General features: G+C 34.3%; 1 protein-coding gene across 2 annotated transcripts in view; it reads right to left on the reverse strand.

Annotated features, from left to right (window-relative positions):
• Positions 1–8,294: 8,294 nt before the first annotated feature.
• EPYC (epiphycan) overlaps positions 8,295–17,938 on the reverse strand; it is a 42,209-nt gene continuing 32,565 nt past the window's right edge. Inside the window, exons 4-7 of one of the 2 annotated variants that reach the window (XM_063694207.1) lie at positions 17,413–17,571; positions 16,395–16,597; positions 14,681–14,776; positions 8,295–8,941 (exon numbers count right to left, since the gene is read on the reverse strand). In XM_063694207.1, coding sequence (XP_063550277.1) covers positions 8,771–8,941; positions 14,681–14,776; positions 16,395–16,597; positions 17,413–17,571 — 629 coding nt within the window. In that variant the 3' untranslated portion in view covers positions 8,295–8,770. The remainder of the gene's footprint in view (positions 8,942–14,680; positions 14,777–16,394; positions 16,598–17,412; positions 17,572–17,938) is intronic. The other variant, XM_055357448.2, reaches the window with a different exon arrangement.

The raw sequence follows: 17,938 nt of genomic DNA on the forward strand, positions 1-17,938 counted from the left end.
AATTCAAGCAAGTCTGGAGGCAGTTTATCCGAAAGCTTTGTATCACCTTGAGGCGGGGGTTTAGAAGATGGGCCTTCATCTGAACCCGGTGGGGGCGGGAGAACTTGAGTTTTGAAAACCCCACATTCTACACCTTTGGAGGGCCTAAGGGATCATGGAAAATTACTGGAGAAAGAAAACTTTGCCCAACCTCTTACCTTCTGGCCGGTGCCAACTCTTCTTACTCCTGAGAATTGGGATTCATAATACATAAAACAAGACCACAAACATTTATTATTACATGTGCTCACTGACAAATAATCCTGTCATCTACCCTGAGAGGTAGGCGTATCTTATCACCTGTCACAGATGAGGGAACTGAGAGGTTAATTTCCCCATGGTTGTGGGGCTAATAAATTTCCAGGCTACGATTTAAGCCTAAACCTGTTTGACCCAAAACTTAGGTTCCTAATGACATTGCTATGTGTTCTACCAAACCCCCAGTAGGACCCTTGTGATAACTAAATGACATAACATTTGGGAAGGTACTTTGCTATTGGTAATATACCGTACATGTGTACCTCAATTAAACAAATATTATTATTACCATAATGAATACCACAGGTTTGTCCTTGGGAAGAGGAATATTCTGATTGTCTTTCCTTTTGTCCCTTCACTGACCATACAGCATATACACTGGAAACCTTTAAAGCACTGTGGTTAAGCATATGGGTTTTAATTTAAATAAATGGGATTCAACTTCAACTCACCAATTATTAATCTCTGTAAGCCTCAGTTTCCTTACCCATACCATGATTATACTACCTTTTCCATACGGTTGTGTAAAGAATTAAATGCATATAGCAGGTCCTCTAATATTAATGTTTTGCTCAAGGTCATTTCCTTATAACGTTGCTGAGGCAAAACAACAACAATAACAAAACCACGTTTCATTATATGTCTTCTCATTTAAAAGTAGCAGTTTCCAAGAACCTATGACGCTAAGTGAGGACTTACTGTAATTCCTTCAAGTACTTAGTGCAGGTACCCTGTAAGTACTCAGTAACTGTTAACTATCATCCTTATTTGTAAATACTTCATGACTTCTAAAAGAGGTGATATAGTATATGTAAAGGCACTTGTTCTTGATGCAAAAATAGGCATCCCCACCCTGGCTTGTGTCCTTTTCTTGTCCTTCTTTGTAAAACGTCAAGGAAAGTGCTACCATACTTGGTCCTAGAGAAAACCGTCTCAGTGTATATCCCTTTATTACTTTTCTGTGCTGAGTGGAATTGCACAAAATGGAAAACTGCCTGCTGGGAACTTCAGTCTATATAAGGCTCCATTAAATGCCAGAAAAGCAAAATGTGTGAAAGCCCTGAAGCTGGCAAAGGTCATTTATGCATTCCTGGCTGAAAATTGAGAACATTATAGGGGGTCTTGGATCAGGACTCCAACATTTGCCCTGAGACCTGTAGAATCCACAGGCTTCATTTAATTTCATTTGCTCTGTGGTTTGCTGAGGACACCCCTGCTTGACTCAAAGTACAGAATGCTGACATGTTTAGCCTGCAGTATCCCTTTCTAGATATGGACTCACCTTTGGCAGTTATTCTGACCCTGCTCTGCGTACTCAAAATGGAATGGTGAGAGCCCAGTTTTATTTTTTTCTGAGGACATGTGTGTTATGCAAAAATGGGTTTTAATTGAGAGCATTACAGATGGACCATGTTGCTGCGTTGAAATTCCAATCAGTTTCTTTTTGTTTTAAAAGAGATGGTTAACTCATTTTACAGGTAAGTAAGGACATCATTTTTTGATCAGTTGATGTGACCTTTATACAGTTAATCGTGGCATTGTATACTTTTTGCATGGTGAGAATATTTATTCTCCCTACTAAACAACATTGACACGTTATTGGCTTGCCCGAATTTTCTTAAGAGAAGCAGCAATTTATTATTTTGATTATGATTTTAATTTTACAGAGATTGGAATTATAATACAAGTTTTGAATGTACTGGTAAATCATCCAAGAAAATTTACCACTAAAGCATGTTAAACAAAAAGTCAGACACTTAATTAATTTTTAAAGACAGTTTTATAGTTCTTTTTTTAGTGACAAATGATTGTATATATATATGGCACCATGTGATATTTCCATACATATATACTTTATGAAATGATCAAATTAGGCTAATTAGTATATTACTTCAAGTATTTGTCGTTTAATTGTGGTGAGAATTTAAAATACTCTCTTATAGCTATTTTGAAATACACAATACATTAGTGTTCATTGTAGTCACCTTGATGTGCATTAGAACACCAAAACTTACTCCTTCTCCCTACCTGTAACTTTGTACCTGTTGACCAATGTAAGGACACATTTTTAATTGACCCATATTCTTTCAATACCATGAAATGAAATATTCTGATTCAATATTGAAATATAACACATTCATCCTGTTGTTGAATATTGTATTAGCTTTCTGTTGCTGCATAACAAATGATCACAACCTTGGTTACTTAAAACAATATACATTTATTATCTCAAGGTTTTCAGGAATCAGGGGTCCGGGAATATCTTAGTGGGCCCTTTGTCCATGGGTTCAACAGGCTGTGATATGGTTTGGCTGTGTCCCTACCCAAATCTCATCTTGAATTGTAGCTCCCACAATTCCCACATGTTGTGGGAAGGAGCCAGTGGGAGATAATTGAATCATGGGGGTGGTTTCCCCATACTGTTCTCGTGGTAGTGAATAAGTCTCACGAGATCTGATGGTTTTCTAAGGGGAAACAACTTTCTCTTGCTTCACATTCTGTCTTGCCTGCCACCATGTAAGACGTGATTTTGCTCCTCCTTTACCTTCTGCCATGTGTGAGGCCTCCCCAGCCAAGTAGAACTGTGAGTCCATTAAACCTCTTTTTCTTTATAAATTGTGCAGTTTCGGGTATGTCTTCATTAGCAGCATGAGAACGGACTGCTACAAGCTGTAATTAAGATTTTGAATGGTTTGAGTCCTCACTGATGTGCTCAATTCAGAAAAATTCACTCCTAAGATCATTTATGGCATTGGCAGAGTTTATTCCCCATGGCTGTAAGACTGATGGCCCTGCCTTTTAGCTCTCTGTTGGCTGGAGCCCAGCTTTAGGACTTGAGGCCACCCACTAGTCCTAAGGGCTAAGGGCAGTTCTTAGACACTGCCCAAAGCAAGAACTGTGGGCTTCCTCAACGGGGCTGCTCACATCATCAAACTGGCAAAAAAATCTCCATAGTTTCTCCTAGCAAGATGGAAAGTTACAGATGTAAATACAGACATATACACGTGTGTGTGTGTGAAAGTGTGTGGCTGTTTATGATAATCCTGGCCTTGACATTCTTGCCTTAACATAATCCTGGATTTTCCATCACCTTTGCCATAGTCTGTGGGTTAGAAGCAAAGCCCAGGTCCCCGTGGACACGCCATGTGGAGGGGTTTGGGGAGTGGGTATTACACAAAGGTGTGAACACCAGGAGACCAGGAGGCAGACAATCTTACCATCAGTTTCCCACATATATAAAGTAAATTGAGTCAAATATGTTGTTCATACTCACTTGTTGCTACTTTATTTGGAAGATTTTAATGACACTGTTGGCCTTTTTCAAATTGTAATAAGTGCCGTATGATGGCGTAGGCTCTGCTATGTTTTATGTTGTGCAGAGCATTATGTTTTTAAGCTGAAAACATACTGCAATTTTGGTGTTGGTTTTTGTGCATTTTTGTGACTTGAAGAATTCTATCACTTGATGGCAGTAGTAGCTCATTCAAAATACAGTCAGCAACAATTCCTATACAAAACAAACAAGTAAACAGCTCATTTTTGTGTTTTATCATGAATTCCATTTTTAAACAATTCCAGGTTGCAGTATTAATTACCTTTTATTCTTGTGCATAGAACTGGGTGTTTTTGTTATACTTTAGCATTTTTCAATTGGCTTTGAAAAAGCAAACCTCTGCCAATTAAACTTGTAAATAAAATTCTTCAGAGAAAAGTTGGATTTGCCCGATCCAGTCAGATAAATGAAATTCAACAAATATTTTTTAGATCCATCTATGTCACTAATACAGTGCTATATGATACAAAAATAAATAGAATGCATGCTTGCCTATAAGTAGTTTTAAAGTATAATGTATTCTGGGGCAGTAGGATGCAGTGCTCATTTTTTTCTTGGCAAATAACCTGTAATATTTAAAGAAAAATAAACATATATAGCAATTGAATAGTAAAAAAAGCAATTTGATGCTTAAAAATACATGTTCTGTCAGGCTTGCCTTTTCCTACTGCAGACATCCACGCAGCAGGATTTTAAAACCAAAGGGTCGGCGCCATCTTGTGGTCACAAAGGCTAAGTACAAAGTATTAAGCCTTTCTAGCTTTTCAAAGCTGAGATAGAGATTCAAAGGGCATATTGCTTTCTCTTAATAATTTGGGAAGTTTTGGGGTTAGTTTGCATATTTTTGAGGTGTGTTGTGCATCAGGGAACACCATTGTGGTTTTTTTCCATTTATGAATCCTCGAGTCATTTTAAGCAAATTTTGAAGAGGGAGTTAACTTTGTGATGACAATGTTTCTATAGATTCAGAGAAATAAGAAATGCCAGTTTTACAAATCATAGTACTATGTGTAGATATTATTTGCTACCACCTCTTGAAATTATTATTGATCCTATAACAATTCAAGATTTGCAGAGGATTAACACAACATATTGTAGTTATCACATCTGAAAAACCTGGGCACTCAGAAATACTTAGATAGGAATTGTTAGCCTGGTCATGTTTGCTTATAAGTAGTTTTAAAGTATAATGTATTCTGGGGCAGTAGGATGCAGTATTCATTTTTTTCTTGGCAAATGAGCTGTAATATTTAGAGAAAAATAAACATATATAACAACTGAATAGGAAAAAAAAATTTGATGCTTAAAAATATATGTTGTGTTTTAATCAGAAGTCAGTTTTAAATTTAGAGTTTTCAGATAAGAATATGAGGTATTTGAAATGGCCACTTAAATATGATATATTTAGCAGGATCACTAAAATATTATCATCACAATTTAAGAGTTATAGTAAACACTTTGTCCTTCTAGAGTTCATGTCAAACTACATCTGCAAAGCCACCTTGTCAGTAGGCAGTCATAATGCCTGTGAGAATGTCGGTTAGCACCATAACATTTGTATAATATTGCCCTTTTTATCCCAGTATTTTATTTATTCATTTTATTTCTTGCTAAAATCTCTTCTTCCCCCAGATTCTGTAATAATTGTATGCTGAGTAGGCTGTGAGGACAGAAAGTTATTCTATGCCATTTGTGGGGGAAATCTGTTATCATCAATAATGTTCTTGTAGGCAGGACCTCATTAAGACTTCCATGGACCCCTTTCTTCATAAAAAATTAATTAAACTCTATTTTATGGCTTGTTGCTACAGAAAAGAATATAATCCAGGTTTGACTGATTATTGCACATATATTATTATTACCACATTCTCTTTATTTTAAAAGAAACTAAATATTTTCGTATGTTCCGAAGGCTCTTGCAAGCTGTGGGCACTGTGCCGACTGTACCTAATGAATAAGTCAGTACTGTCTGCTGGGAGTCTCCACTTACCCTGATGGCACTAAGTATCTCAGTCCGTCTTTTTGCTGATTTTCCAGAGGCCAGGTATCTGGAGGACTACTCTGGCCTCAGGAAATGGTCCCTCCATGGTGCTTGAAATAAGGCACTAGACCAGTGGGAAGTCACTGTTGCATACAAAAAGCCGGTGCTGATCTTTGCATCTTTGTCCAGCCTATACACCATTTTCTTTATTTTATAAAACTGGAAAAAGTCATATCTGTGGTACTTTAGGTGCAACAATGGAGTCAAACAGCACAGGATTTAGGAGTCGGCTGTGGATCCAGGCCAAGTTATTTAAGCTCTCTTCTCTGATTTGTGACTTGGAGTAGTGATTATCTCCAGCTCCTAGGATATTGTGAATTAATACATGCTGAAAACCTTAGTAGATGCCTGGCACATAGTTTGTATCCAATAGTTGGTTGCTATTATAACAATGTGTGTATACATGAATTAACTTTAAAACAACATTTAGTATGCTTCAAAGTTAAACGCCAGGCCTAAAAATGATTTTCTGACACTATCCTCTAAAGTATACTGTTATATGGCTCCTTCTATTTTATAGCAGTGATGTTGTATAGCTCTTATTTCTATTTTCGTAAGAGTTGTGTAAAGTTGTCCTGTGATTGTATGGACACTCTGGGAGCTACAAATTTGTCCACTGACAGTGTTAATCATTTAACCTCATTAAAATGCGTACACAATAAGATATAGCAAATGATTTTTCTTTCGCCCTTATTACTTTCATTTATATTTCCCACAAAGGCAAGCAAAAGTAGCATTAGAAGATAGTTTTGGCTAAAAATATGTCTACATGTTTAAAATAACTTAATTTTTCAAAGAATCATTGCAATTCTTTTTCTTAAACTTTAACAAGAGAATCAAAACCAAATCATCCACTTGTCTACCTCATTGGCACAGCAGAAATTGAAAAGTCAGTGACATTGTATATTTCTTTGTCCACATAGAGACATCATCAAAGGATAACTGTTCCATCCCAGAGAAGCAATAATAAAAGGCTTTCATTAAATGTTACTGTTTCCTTATTATTCCCACTACTATCATCACTATTTTTTTATGTGTTTCTAGGAGGATTTAAGTGTAGAGAAAGAAGGTTATTATCTATGGTGAATCACCACTTGCTTATACTACTAGGGTTTGGAGATTGTGTTAGGTAGAATTTTAAAGATAGATCTGTGAGATTCCTGCCTTCCGGTTATTCAAACATTCTTCTAGGTACTGTTAAAAAACAATTACAGGTCAGGGCGCAGTGGCTCATGCCTTTAATCCCAACACTTTGGGAAGCCAAGGCATGCAGATCACGACTTCCGGAGATTGAGACCATCCTGGCCAACATAGTGAAACCCCGTCTCTACTAAAAATACAAAAAAATAGCTGGGTGTGGTGGCACGCACTTGTAGTCCCAGCTACTTGAGAGGCGGAGGCAGGAGAATCGCCTGAACCCGGGAGGCAGAAGTTGCAGTCAGCCGAAATCATGCCACTGCACTCCAGCCTGGCCACAGAGCGAGAGTCCGTCTCAAAAAAAAAAAAAAAAAAAAAAAAAAAAAAAAAAAAAGCAGATTAAAGCACCAAACCAGTTGGCCCTTTTTAAGATCATATGGAGGTTACCTGGATTAAAATTAGACAGATGGTTGCAAAGCTCTGTTAATATACTACAAAGCAATTAATTGTCTCTTTTTTAATATGTTAATTCAGAAATAGGCTATGAAGTGATGAAAAGATTTGATACTAAACCATCTTAGTGAAGTTCTAGAGAATTATGTACTTTCCCACACTGTTGGTGAAAGTTTAAGTGGTTACACTGTCTTTGAAGGGCAATTTAGTAATGTTTATTAAAATTCAAAATAATAATCTTTGACCCAGAATTCTACTTGCATGATTTTATCAATACAGGTACTCTCACATGTATACAAACTTATTCATGTTCAAGCAAGGGTATTCTTTGCAGTTTGGTGTAAATGAAAAAAATGTACATCCATGTGATGGACTGATATGTGGTTTTCAGAATCAGTACAGCTATATGTGCTGATATGGAATGATCATCCAGCAATAATTTTAAATTAAACAAGCAAAGTTCAGAATAGTGTTTATCTTCTGTACTTAAAAATGCATATTTTATGTATAAATACACACATTTTGGTGAAATGAACATGTAGTATGTGCACACATGTATTTGTGTAAAAAAGAAAAAGTTACGTATATGCAAGTTTTTGTTCCTTGTGAAAATCTTTATAAAATTATGCAAGAAAACATTATTTCTGGGGAGTAGACCTGGAGGTGTTGCAGCTGGAAGGAAACTTACCTTTCATTCAATACTCTTTTATTGTCTTTCAGTTTTGAACCATGTATGTGCCTGTATTATGATTATACATTTTAGAAAGATGAACTCTCCTTAGAAAGTATTACTTCTTCCCTAATATGATTATCATATCATCTTCTATATTTTCCATTTTCTATATTTTATTTTTCTTACAGGCACACAGAAATACACTACATAACTAATCAGTTTATCAAAGATCTAAAATGAGTTGTCAGCTCTTTAAAATAATAAAAAGTTATCATTCTAAAACTGCAGGTTATGTGTATTATTGTTGGATATGATTATTTGCATGGTGTCATTATAATGACTATTTCACAAGGCCATTATAATTTTCAAATACATTTATTCTTTTTTTCATGCTCTTTAATGGATTAGGGGAATAAACATGCTTTAGTGAAAAAAAAAAAGGAAAAGTTTAATTAAAAACATCTAAATCTTGGCAAAAATACCTAAAATGTTCATTTCAAAATTTTACTTTATTATGTACTTAATTTGAAATGATATAGGATATGAACTCCTAAAACTTGCAAGTGATACATGATCTATAAGAACATGTGTGAAATATTTTCTATCACTTAGTTTTGCTATTTTTGTAAATGTTATAGGTTTATTCCTAACTCATCTGGTGTTTTCTTAAATTACTACATTTTCATTATATTATAACATTTTTAATTGTATTTTATGTAGTCATATCATCTCTCAGAACACAATCTCAAAGTATCATGCTGAGTTTTGTTTTGGAAGAGAGTAGTAAGAATGGTTTATTTATAGTAGCCATCGTAATGCTAACCATTATCTGAAATTAGACAAGGCTCCCAACAGGCAGACGAGGTAGACACATGTATGCTTGAGGAGTTTTGCTGAGATTAATAGGGTTTCCATCCAATCGAATGTCCTCTAGTGCCTTACGAATATAAGTCAAATTTTTAACATTGCAGAACGTATCTTCGTGCATTTCCAGAATGTTGTTATTCTAAAAAAGATGAAAATAAATTATGACAAGATATAACACATTCTTAGTATTGATTGATAGCGCAGTCCACTGTGCTTCACCCTTGTTTTTATTCTTTTGTTATTTTCCTCAATCAAAATTACTTAATGTATATGCCAAGCACTTTCTAAGCAATGGGGGTAAATTAGGAAATAGACATGCTCCTGTTTTTAAGGAGCTTATACTTCAGTAAGAGAAATACAATTTGAGGTGAGAAAACTACTGAAAGAAAAACAAGTTATTTCCAAAAATGATGAGTATTGTGAAGAAAATAGGATGACTATGAAAAGTTATCTTTAGAGGTAACAATTGAACTGAGAATGGATTGACAAGAAGAAAAAGGCATGGAAAAAAGCAAGGGAAGAACATTCTAGGCACAGAGAACATCAGGTTTAGAGTCCTGAGGAATCAGCATGGAATGCTCCTCCCTCAACATTCGACATTCAAGTCAATGTGGCTGAAGTGAGGGGAAGGAAGGAGGGAGCAAATATCCGGAAGATAAGCAGGGCCCAGGACTGGATTTTTAAACCTGGGTTTATTTACTGTATCTCACATACCATAAAATTCACCCACTTAAATGGTACAGTTCAGTGTTTTATAGTGTATTAACAGAGTTTTGCAACCATCTGTCTAATTTTAAAGCATTTTCAACACCCCCAAAAGAAAACCACACATTCCCCTCCTCCCACCCCAGCAACTGCTAATCTATTTTCTTTTTATATAGATTTTCCTATCTGGACATTTCACGTAAGTAGAATTATATATAAATTTTTTGGTACTGAGTTCTTTCGCTTAGTATTGTGTTTTCAAAGTTCATACATGTTGTAGGATGTATTGGTACTTCATTCTTTTTTGTTGTCCAATAGTATTTCATTGTATTGATATACCACATTTTTGTTTATTCATCAATTAATGGAAATTTGAATTATTTCCAAATCCAAATTATGCCTCTTATGAATATACTTCTGTTAACATTTGTGTAAAAGTTTTGTATGTACATACGCTTTCAGTTCTTTTGGGTATATACTTAGATGTTGAATTGCTGAGTCATATAGTAACTTCATGTTTTGTTTTGAGGAACTGTCAGACTGTTTTCCAAAGTAGGTGCACCATTTTACACTTCTACTGACAAAGTATGAGGGTTACAATTTTGTCTGCATCTTAACCAACGCTTCTAATTGTCTCTTTTATTTTAGCCAAGTAAGTGAGTATGAGTTGGTATCTCACTGTGTTTTTGTTCATTGTTAGTGTATTGAAACATAATTGATAGTTTATATTGATTTTATAACGTATAACATTGCTGAACTTATTTATTAGTTCAAATACCTTAGTGGATTCCTTAGAATTTTTTATACCTAAGATTTATAGATTAATTTGGGGGCCATTTTCACCTTAGTCGTAAGTCTTCTGATTCATGAATATGGAATTATGTTTTCTTTATTTAGATCTTAATTTCAACAATGTGTTGTAGCTTTAAGTATACAGAGCTTGTACTGCCTTTGTTAAATTTCTTTTAGATACCTTTAAAATTTTGTGACTATTATAAACAGGATTGTTTTCTTCATTTTTTTTCAGATTGTTCATTGCTAGTGTATAGATATCCTGCATACAATTGATATTTGTATATTGATTTTGTAACCTGCCACATTGCTGAACTCATTTATTACTTCAACTAGTTTTTAGTGGATTCATTAATATTTTTTATATGCAAAATTATGTCATCTGAAAATAGAAGAATGCCCTTATTTCCAATTTGGAAACTATTTATTTACTATATTTTATGTATTTTTCCTAATAGTCCTAGCTATAACTGCCAGGCTCAATACTGAATAGAAGTGGTGAGACAAACAATTTTAGTCTTGTTTCTGTTCTTAGGAAGAAAGCGTTCAGTCTTTCTCCATTGAAGATGATGTTAGCCTGAGTTATTTATAGATGTTCTTTACTGGATTGAAGAAGTTCCTTCTATTTCTAGTTTTATTTTTTTAGTAATATTATAATAAAATGGTGTTGGATTTTGTCAAATGCTTTTCTTGACATCTATTGAAATAATCATATGGTTTTAAGCCCTTTATTCTATTAATATATTACACTGGTTGATTTTTAAATGTTAAACTATTCTTATATTTCTGCAATCCCATTTGGTCGTGATGTGTAATCTTTTCTATATGTTGGTGAATTCAGTTTGTTGTGTTTTGTTGAGGTGATTTGCATCAATATTTATAAAGGATATTGGCCTGTAGTTTCACTTTCTGGTGATATATTTGTCGAGTATTGTTATTGGGTAATATCGGCTTCACAGAATGGGTTAGGAAGGAAATGTTCTCTTTTTTGTTGTTATTTGAAATAGTTTGTGAAAGATTGTTATGAATTCTTCTTTAAATGTTTGATAAAGTTAACCAGTAAATCCATGTGGGAGTGGGTTGTCTTTTTTGGAAGATATTAAATTGCTAAGTTAATATATTTGCTTATTATAGCTCTATTCAGATTATCCATTCTTTAGTCAATTTCAATAGCTTGCATTTTTCTAGAAATTTGTTCATTTAATCTAATTTGTTGGTTTACAGTTGTTATAGTAATCCTTATGATCCTTCTTATTCCTGTAAGTTTGGTTATAATGTCCCCTTTCTTATTCCTGATTTTAGTAATTTGTGACTTTTTTCCTAGGTCACGTCAGCTAAAAATATGTCAATTTGTTGATCTTTTAAAGAAACAAATGTTAGTTTTGTTTCTCCATTATTTTTCTATTATATATTTTACTTATTCTGCTTTAATTTTTATTATTTCTATCCTGCTTGCTTTGGGTTAGTTTCCTCTACTTTTTCAATTATCTTAAGGTAGAAAGGTAGGTTATAGATTTGAGATCTTCTTTTTTAATATACGTATTTACAGCTGAAAATTTCCCTTTAAGTGCTGCTTTAGCTCCATCCCATACATTTCAATGTGTTTTATTTTTGTTTTTATTTATCTCTGATTTTTTTTAACTTTCTTGAGATTTCTATTTTGGCCCATTAGTGATTAAGAAAAATTTTGTTTCATATCCACATATTTGTGAATTTCTTAAATTTTATTTTTTGTTGATTTCTAATGCAATTTCATTGGAATCAGAAAACATACTTTGTATAATTTTAATTATTTTCAATTTACTAATACTTGTTTTGTGGCCTAGTATGTGGTCTACCTGGGAAATGTTCCTTGTGCACTTGAGAAAAATGTGTATTTTGAAGTTGTTGGGTGGAATGTTCTGTCGATGACTGTTATGCCAAATTGGTTTTCAGTGTTGTCCAAGTTTTCTATTTACTTAGTGATCTTATAGATAGTTGTTCTATCCATTATTGAAGCGGGGCCAGGTGCGGTGGCTCATGCCAGTAATCCCAGCACTTTGGGAGGCCAATTCAGGAGGATCACTTGAGGCCAGGAGTTCAAGACCAGCCTGGGCAACATGGTGAGACCTGGTCTCTAAAAAATTTAAGAAGTAGCCAGGCATGATGGTTCACACCTAAAGTTCTAGCTACTTGGGAGACTAGGGTAGGAAAATTGCTTGAGCCCAGGTGTTTGAGGCTGTGGTAAGCTATGATCATACTACTGCATTCTAGCCTGGGTGACAGAGCAAGACCCTTTCTATAAAAAACAATTAAATTAAAATTAAAAAATAAAAATAAGAAAATGGAATACTTCATTACTATTGAACTGCCTATTTCTCCTTTCATTTCTGATAGTTTTTGCCTCATGTATTTTGGACCTCTGTTGTTAGATGCATATATGTTTATAATCATGTATGTATTGACCCTGATGTATTAACCCTCTTATCATTATAAAGTGTCAATGAGGAATAATACATGTTTTGTGCCTATTAACTCTGCTGTTCCCTTTGATATGTGATAGATATGTGTTGTTAATAACTGTGACTTACATTTAAGTATTTATCATATATCAGTAGCTATATTAAATGCTTTATAAACATTGTTTGATTCGTTCTCCCAGCCATCCTGTATAGAAGATCACCTTTTAATCCACATGAGAAATCAGAAATGCAGGGAGTTTCAGATAGTTTTGGGTCTAGAATTTCAGCCCAAGGCATATGCTTTTGCCAGAGCCTTCAGTTTTAACTGCTATACTACATGTTGGCAAACATTTTCCAAATGAATAAAAAAGGGGATTTATTTATGTATTAAAAATATAGAAGTTGAAGACAATGTAAGCTAAAAACAGACATATATATACTGGATGTTGTGAGCTGACAGTGATGGAGAAAAAATTTTTAAGTTGCACTTATTGACTTTCAAAGCTTAGAATGGGAATGTAAAAGCTGTTACTTTAAAAAATTCCCACATATTATATATACAAACAAATTATGTTTAAATATAACATCAAAGACTTGTTTTATTGGTAGGATCAATATCATCCCAGAGAATAGTAATAAAATTTAATTCATAATTGGAAAACACATTCTAAAATCTCTAAGTACTCCCTTGGAAATCTTTCCTTCAGTCATAAACAAGGAAAGACATCTTTATATGCATAGAAATTCACCCCCAGAAAAAAAGAGAGAGCCATCCAGAAGTCAAACCAAATGGCTAGAAAATACATATACAATAGGCAAGTAAACAAATCAGACAAACCCACAAAAGAGACAGATATCCAAGACACAGACATATATACATATATATATATAGTGTGTGTGTATATACATATATGTATAGAGATATATATTTATATATATGTAGACACCAAAAATATGAAAATATTTATATTAATAGGAAAAAAAGAAAAGGCACAAAGGTACATATTCACAAAATCCACAAGGGGAAACACAGGAATTCATGTCCAGCTCTTAAATAGCAAAATCACTTTTTGTACATTTTCTGCCATAAAAGATAATGTTAAACTATAATGTTGTTTCTTTGTTTCCTTGTTTCTTTGAGCATGAAATGGGTGTTTTCTCTACATATTTATTCCATAGAACAGATCAATTTATTAGAGAATGTTGATTATAGCTACAAACTAAAATTTACAACTGAAATAAGAAATAATTTATATTTAACAACCAAAAATATTCATTATGATTGAACAATTTTTTAATCACATAGGTGAAAATAAAATATTATTCATTCATTAAGCTAATCAAACTGAATACTTCAAAGATAACATGTAGCTTAATGGGATTTAAAATAACCAAAACTTTCAAATATGGTGTTTAAAAAAAAAAAAAACCTGCACTTTGTTTATCCAGAGAGATGGAGCTTGCCATCTCTCAGCACATAGGAATGCCTTAGGACTGAATTTAATTCAATACATAAAACCTAAAATCACAGGCTGAAATTGATGGTTTTTTTTTTTTCCCCTGACAGCTGAATGTCAAGTTAGATTTTTATTTCTCCCTTTTCTTTTCCACTTCTAATCTTTTCATTTTCTTCAACAGGTGAAACTTTCAGTGGTTTTTTTTTCTAAAGAAGATTTGTGTACCAAAAGGATGCATTTTGCCTTGGAAAATAAGAAAAAGAGTAAAGTTATTGGAATTCAATTAGAATAGATAGAGCTATGAATGTATAAAGATAGCTTTGTACTCAGATAAAGAGAGAGAATAAATGAGAAAAGAGAAAAAGAAGAAAAGTTATCACAGTGTGTCAACATGCCATTACAGACAAATTCTTGTGTCCTGATGTCCTTTTTGGCTTTGCTTTCTCTGAAGCCCTTGGGCACACCTTACTGGTAGACTCCTACCTGGAGGTGAAGGGCTCGTAGATTTTCTGGGAGTGGCAGAGGGATGTGGTCCAAGTTGTTATCAGTGAGGTACAGATGATGGAGATCATACATGTCCTGTAAACATTCCAAATGTGGGAACTCAATAAAAACTCAATAAAAAATAAAAAACACAGTTGTATTTCCCATTCCCTCTACATGCAGATATTTGTAAAATAGCATGTTCCAGTTCAGGTCTTGTTTTGTAAAGTTGAGGCAGCTTAGTTTTCTCAGTTACTAGACAATTCAGATGAGTTTTGGAAAAATTGGCTACAAGCAAATATTTCTTCATAAAAATACAACGTGTTTCTCAGTCTCTAGGAAGAACCATGTTTTGTTCAGTCTGACTTTCTCAACTTAAGCAAGGCTGCTTCTTCCTATGAAAGGCATTCTGCAGTGGGATTTTGAGGATTTTGATGAGGCATAGCAAGAATTTCCTTTATTTTATAGGCATGGAAACAAAAGAGTTCCTCCCCAGCAATGGCCTGGTAGCCCAACTACCAGAAAAGGGCAGCCTAGCAAGACAAAAAACATTTAGACAATAGCTGTTGTACTCTAGCCAAACACCCTAGAATAAACTGTGACTCATCACCACCTGTGCCAACACAGGCAGAGTGGGCAGACTAGACTATGACCCTTGCCTGGCTATAGTGAGATGCCCTAACTCCCATAGCTACCATTGATGGTATCACTGGAGGCCTAGCAGAGAGACAGGGCATTCGCCACCACCCAGTGGTTATGAGGCCACATTATCCCCTGTGCCATCCCTGAGAATATTGTGGTGTCTCTCTAAAGAGTATTTTACAATTACATGTTCAGTGTACACTGAGAGGGGCTGCTTGAATGCCGTAAGAGGAGGCAAGAAAGCCAATTGGTTACTGTTCTCAGACCCTATGCTGTTTTTCAAAGCAAGTCCTCTAGCCCCAAACCTGCTTGCTTCACATAGAAAACAAAATCTCTAAGGCTAACTGAATCCATCCTCTTTATAAGGTCATTTAGTAGCCTTCTGTCTTCAAGACACTGCCCATTCCCTGCCAAGTAGCTATCCTTTTAGCCAGATAGTCTTTCTGAGTGTAGGGTCTGATCAATACAGATTCTCTGGCTTGCACCACTTCCAGGTGCTCCTGTAGATAGTGCTTCAGGTAGCCACCAACTTCTTATTCTGGCCCTGCTTTCTGTTTTTGGTACTTGATCACCCTCACAATGTACCAGAATATGGTGTTTCTCAGAAGCATGATAGATGCAGTTGGGAAGTTTATTTTGAAAGTTAAAAGTCTCACTAAATTAAATCCCCTTATAGAAGTTGAGCATAGTGGCTCACACCTATAATCCCAGTACTTTGGGAGGCCAAAGCGGGAGGATCACTGGAGCCCAGGAGTTCGACACCAGCCTAGGAAATATGGCGAAACCATGTCTCTACAAAATATACAAAATTTAGCCAGGCATGGTGACACGCATCTTGTAGTCCCAGCTACTTGGGAGGCTGAAGCAGGAGGATCATCTGAGCCCAGGGAGGTCGAAGCTGCAGTGGGCTGTGATCGCACCAGTGCACTCAAGCCTGGGTGACAGAGTGAGGCCCTATCTCAATAAATAAATAAATAAATAAATTTATTTTCCCTACACGAATAAAAAAGGTAGTCAATGACAGCAAATAAAATTGGAAGATAAAAGTCTGCATATCAAACTTAAAACTTACTTTAAATGCTTCTTGCTTTATCCCTTTCCTTCCAAGTCTATTGTTGCTAATATCAATAAATGTCAAAGTGGTTGGCAATTCTGGGAGCTGCCTTATTTTGTTGTCACGCAGGACAAGCTCTCGAAGTTGAGGCAGTTTTCGGAATGCATCTTCGTCAATCTCGGATATTAAATTTGATGTCAGATCAATCCTTTTTAAATCACCTAGAAGAAAAAAATAAAGGAAGTAATTAAATATTCTTGTTTTGCTCACATAAAAATATAAATGTAATTTTCCTTTATTTTGCAAATATAAATTTAGCAATGCACAGTTAATGAGATGATTTTCTTTTTATAAAAAATTATTTCCTCCAAATACTATTCATATTTATGTACTTAGGAGTATAACTTTAGCAAAGAAATTGGTACACCACGTTTAAAATAACTGGTCTTCTCTCCATAATCTTCATAAAGTTTGTCTGGATTTTGTCATTTAAAATGTTTCCCTCAATGATAAAAACTGTTGTGTTTTCTAATAGTCAAAGATACAGGCATTAGAAAGAAATCTTCAAATGATTAAAACACTTTATGACGACACATACCAAAATTCTTCTAAGTTGGCAACAACTTTAAAGTCAGAATTTAGGCTTACATTCATCCATCATAAAGCAACTATGCTTTAGTGGAAGTTTATTTTTAAAAAGCCAACTCCTCATAAATATGACCATAATATTTTACTCATAATGTCATAATATGATAAAACATTCCAGCATGTACAGTATAATTATTTATCATGCATATTTAGTTTAAATTGCTCATTTGAAAACATCACCTATGTGGTTTTGAAATGACCATTGCTTATTTGTTGTTTTTCTTATAATTGTTAAAGCAAACTCTCAAATTTTTAAATAACAAAAAACTATTGATTCATGAACCAGGCTTTGGCATTCAAGTTTCATTCTCAGTGCTAACATTTAACAATGTAAAAATTTAAGGGAAGTGTGTAAAGCGGTGAAGGCCATTAATGCTGTCATCCATACTTAGGCTTGCAAAGTCATTTTTGTTTATCTTTTTAATTCTGTTAAAGCGGGAATAGAAATAAGCGGTGTTCTTGGGCAGCGGAGGAATAGCATCAAGTTCATGGTCATCACAGTACACGGTAGTACTTATACAAGTACACAGAAGACAGGTTGGAAAGTCTAAAAGATAAAGGAAAATAAAATTAAACGTAAGTACCAAATCAATTTCTAAGAAATAATGTGGAATGTTTGATACACAAGATTAGAGTCTCCCACTAACCAAGTAGATTTTATATTTTCTCATAATGCTTTCTGTAAATAGAATATTCAAGTCAAGCATACCAATTAAAATTGTCTCAACAATTAGTATATTCAATGTAACATTTTAAAAATAATTTAAAATTAGTAGTTTTCTATTTATTAGAAATTCTATATTCAAAATTTAAACATTATTATTGTGCTTTTCATAAAGTTAAAATATCACATGTAATATTTTCATTAAGTCTTTGGTTTAATAATGAAACATTTCACTAAAACAACACTTGCT

The sequence above is a fragment of the Gorilla gorilla genome, chromosome 10 (assembly GCF_029281585.2).
Source record: "Gorilla gorilla gorilla isolate KB3781 chromosome 10, NHGRI_mGorGor1-v2.1_pri, whole genome shotgun sequence".
NCBI lineage: Eukaryota > Metazoa > Chordata > Mammalia > Primates > Hominidae > Gorilla > Gorilla gorilla.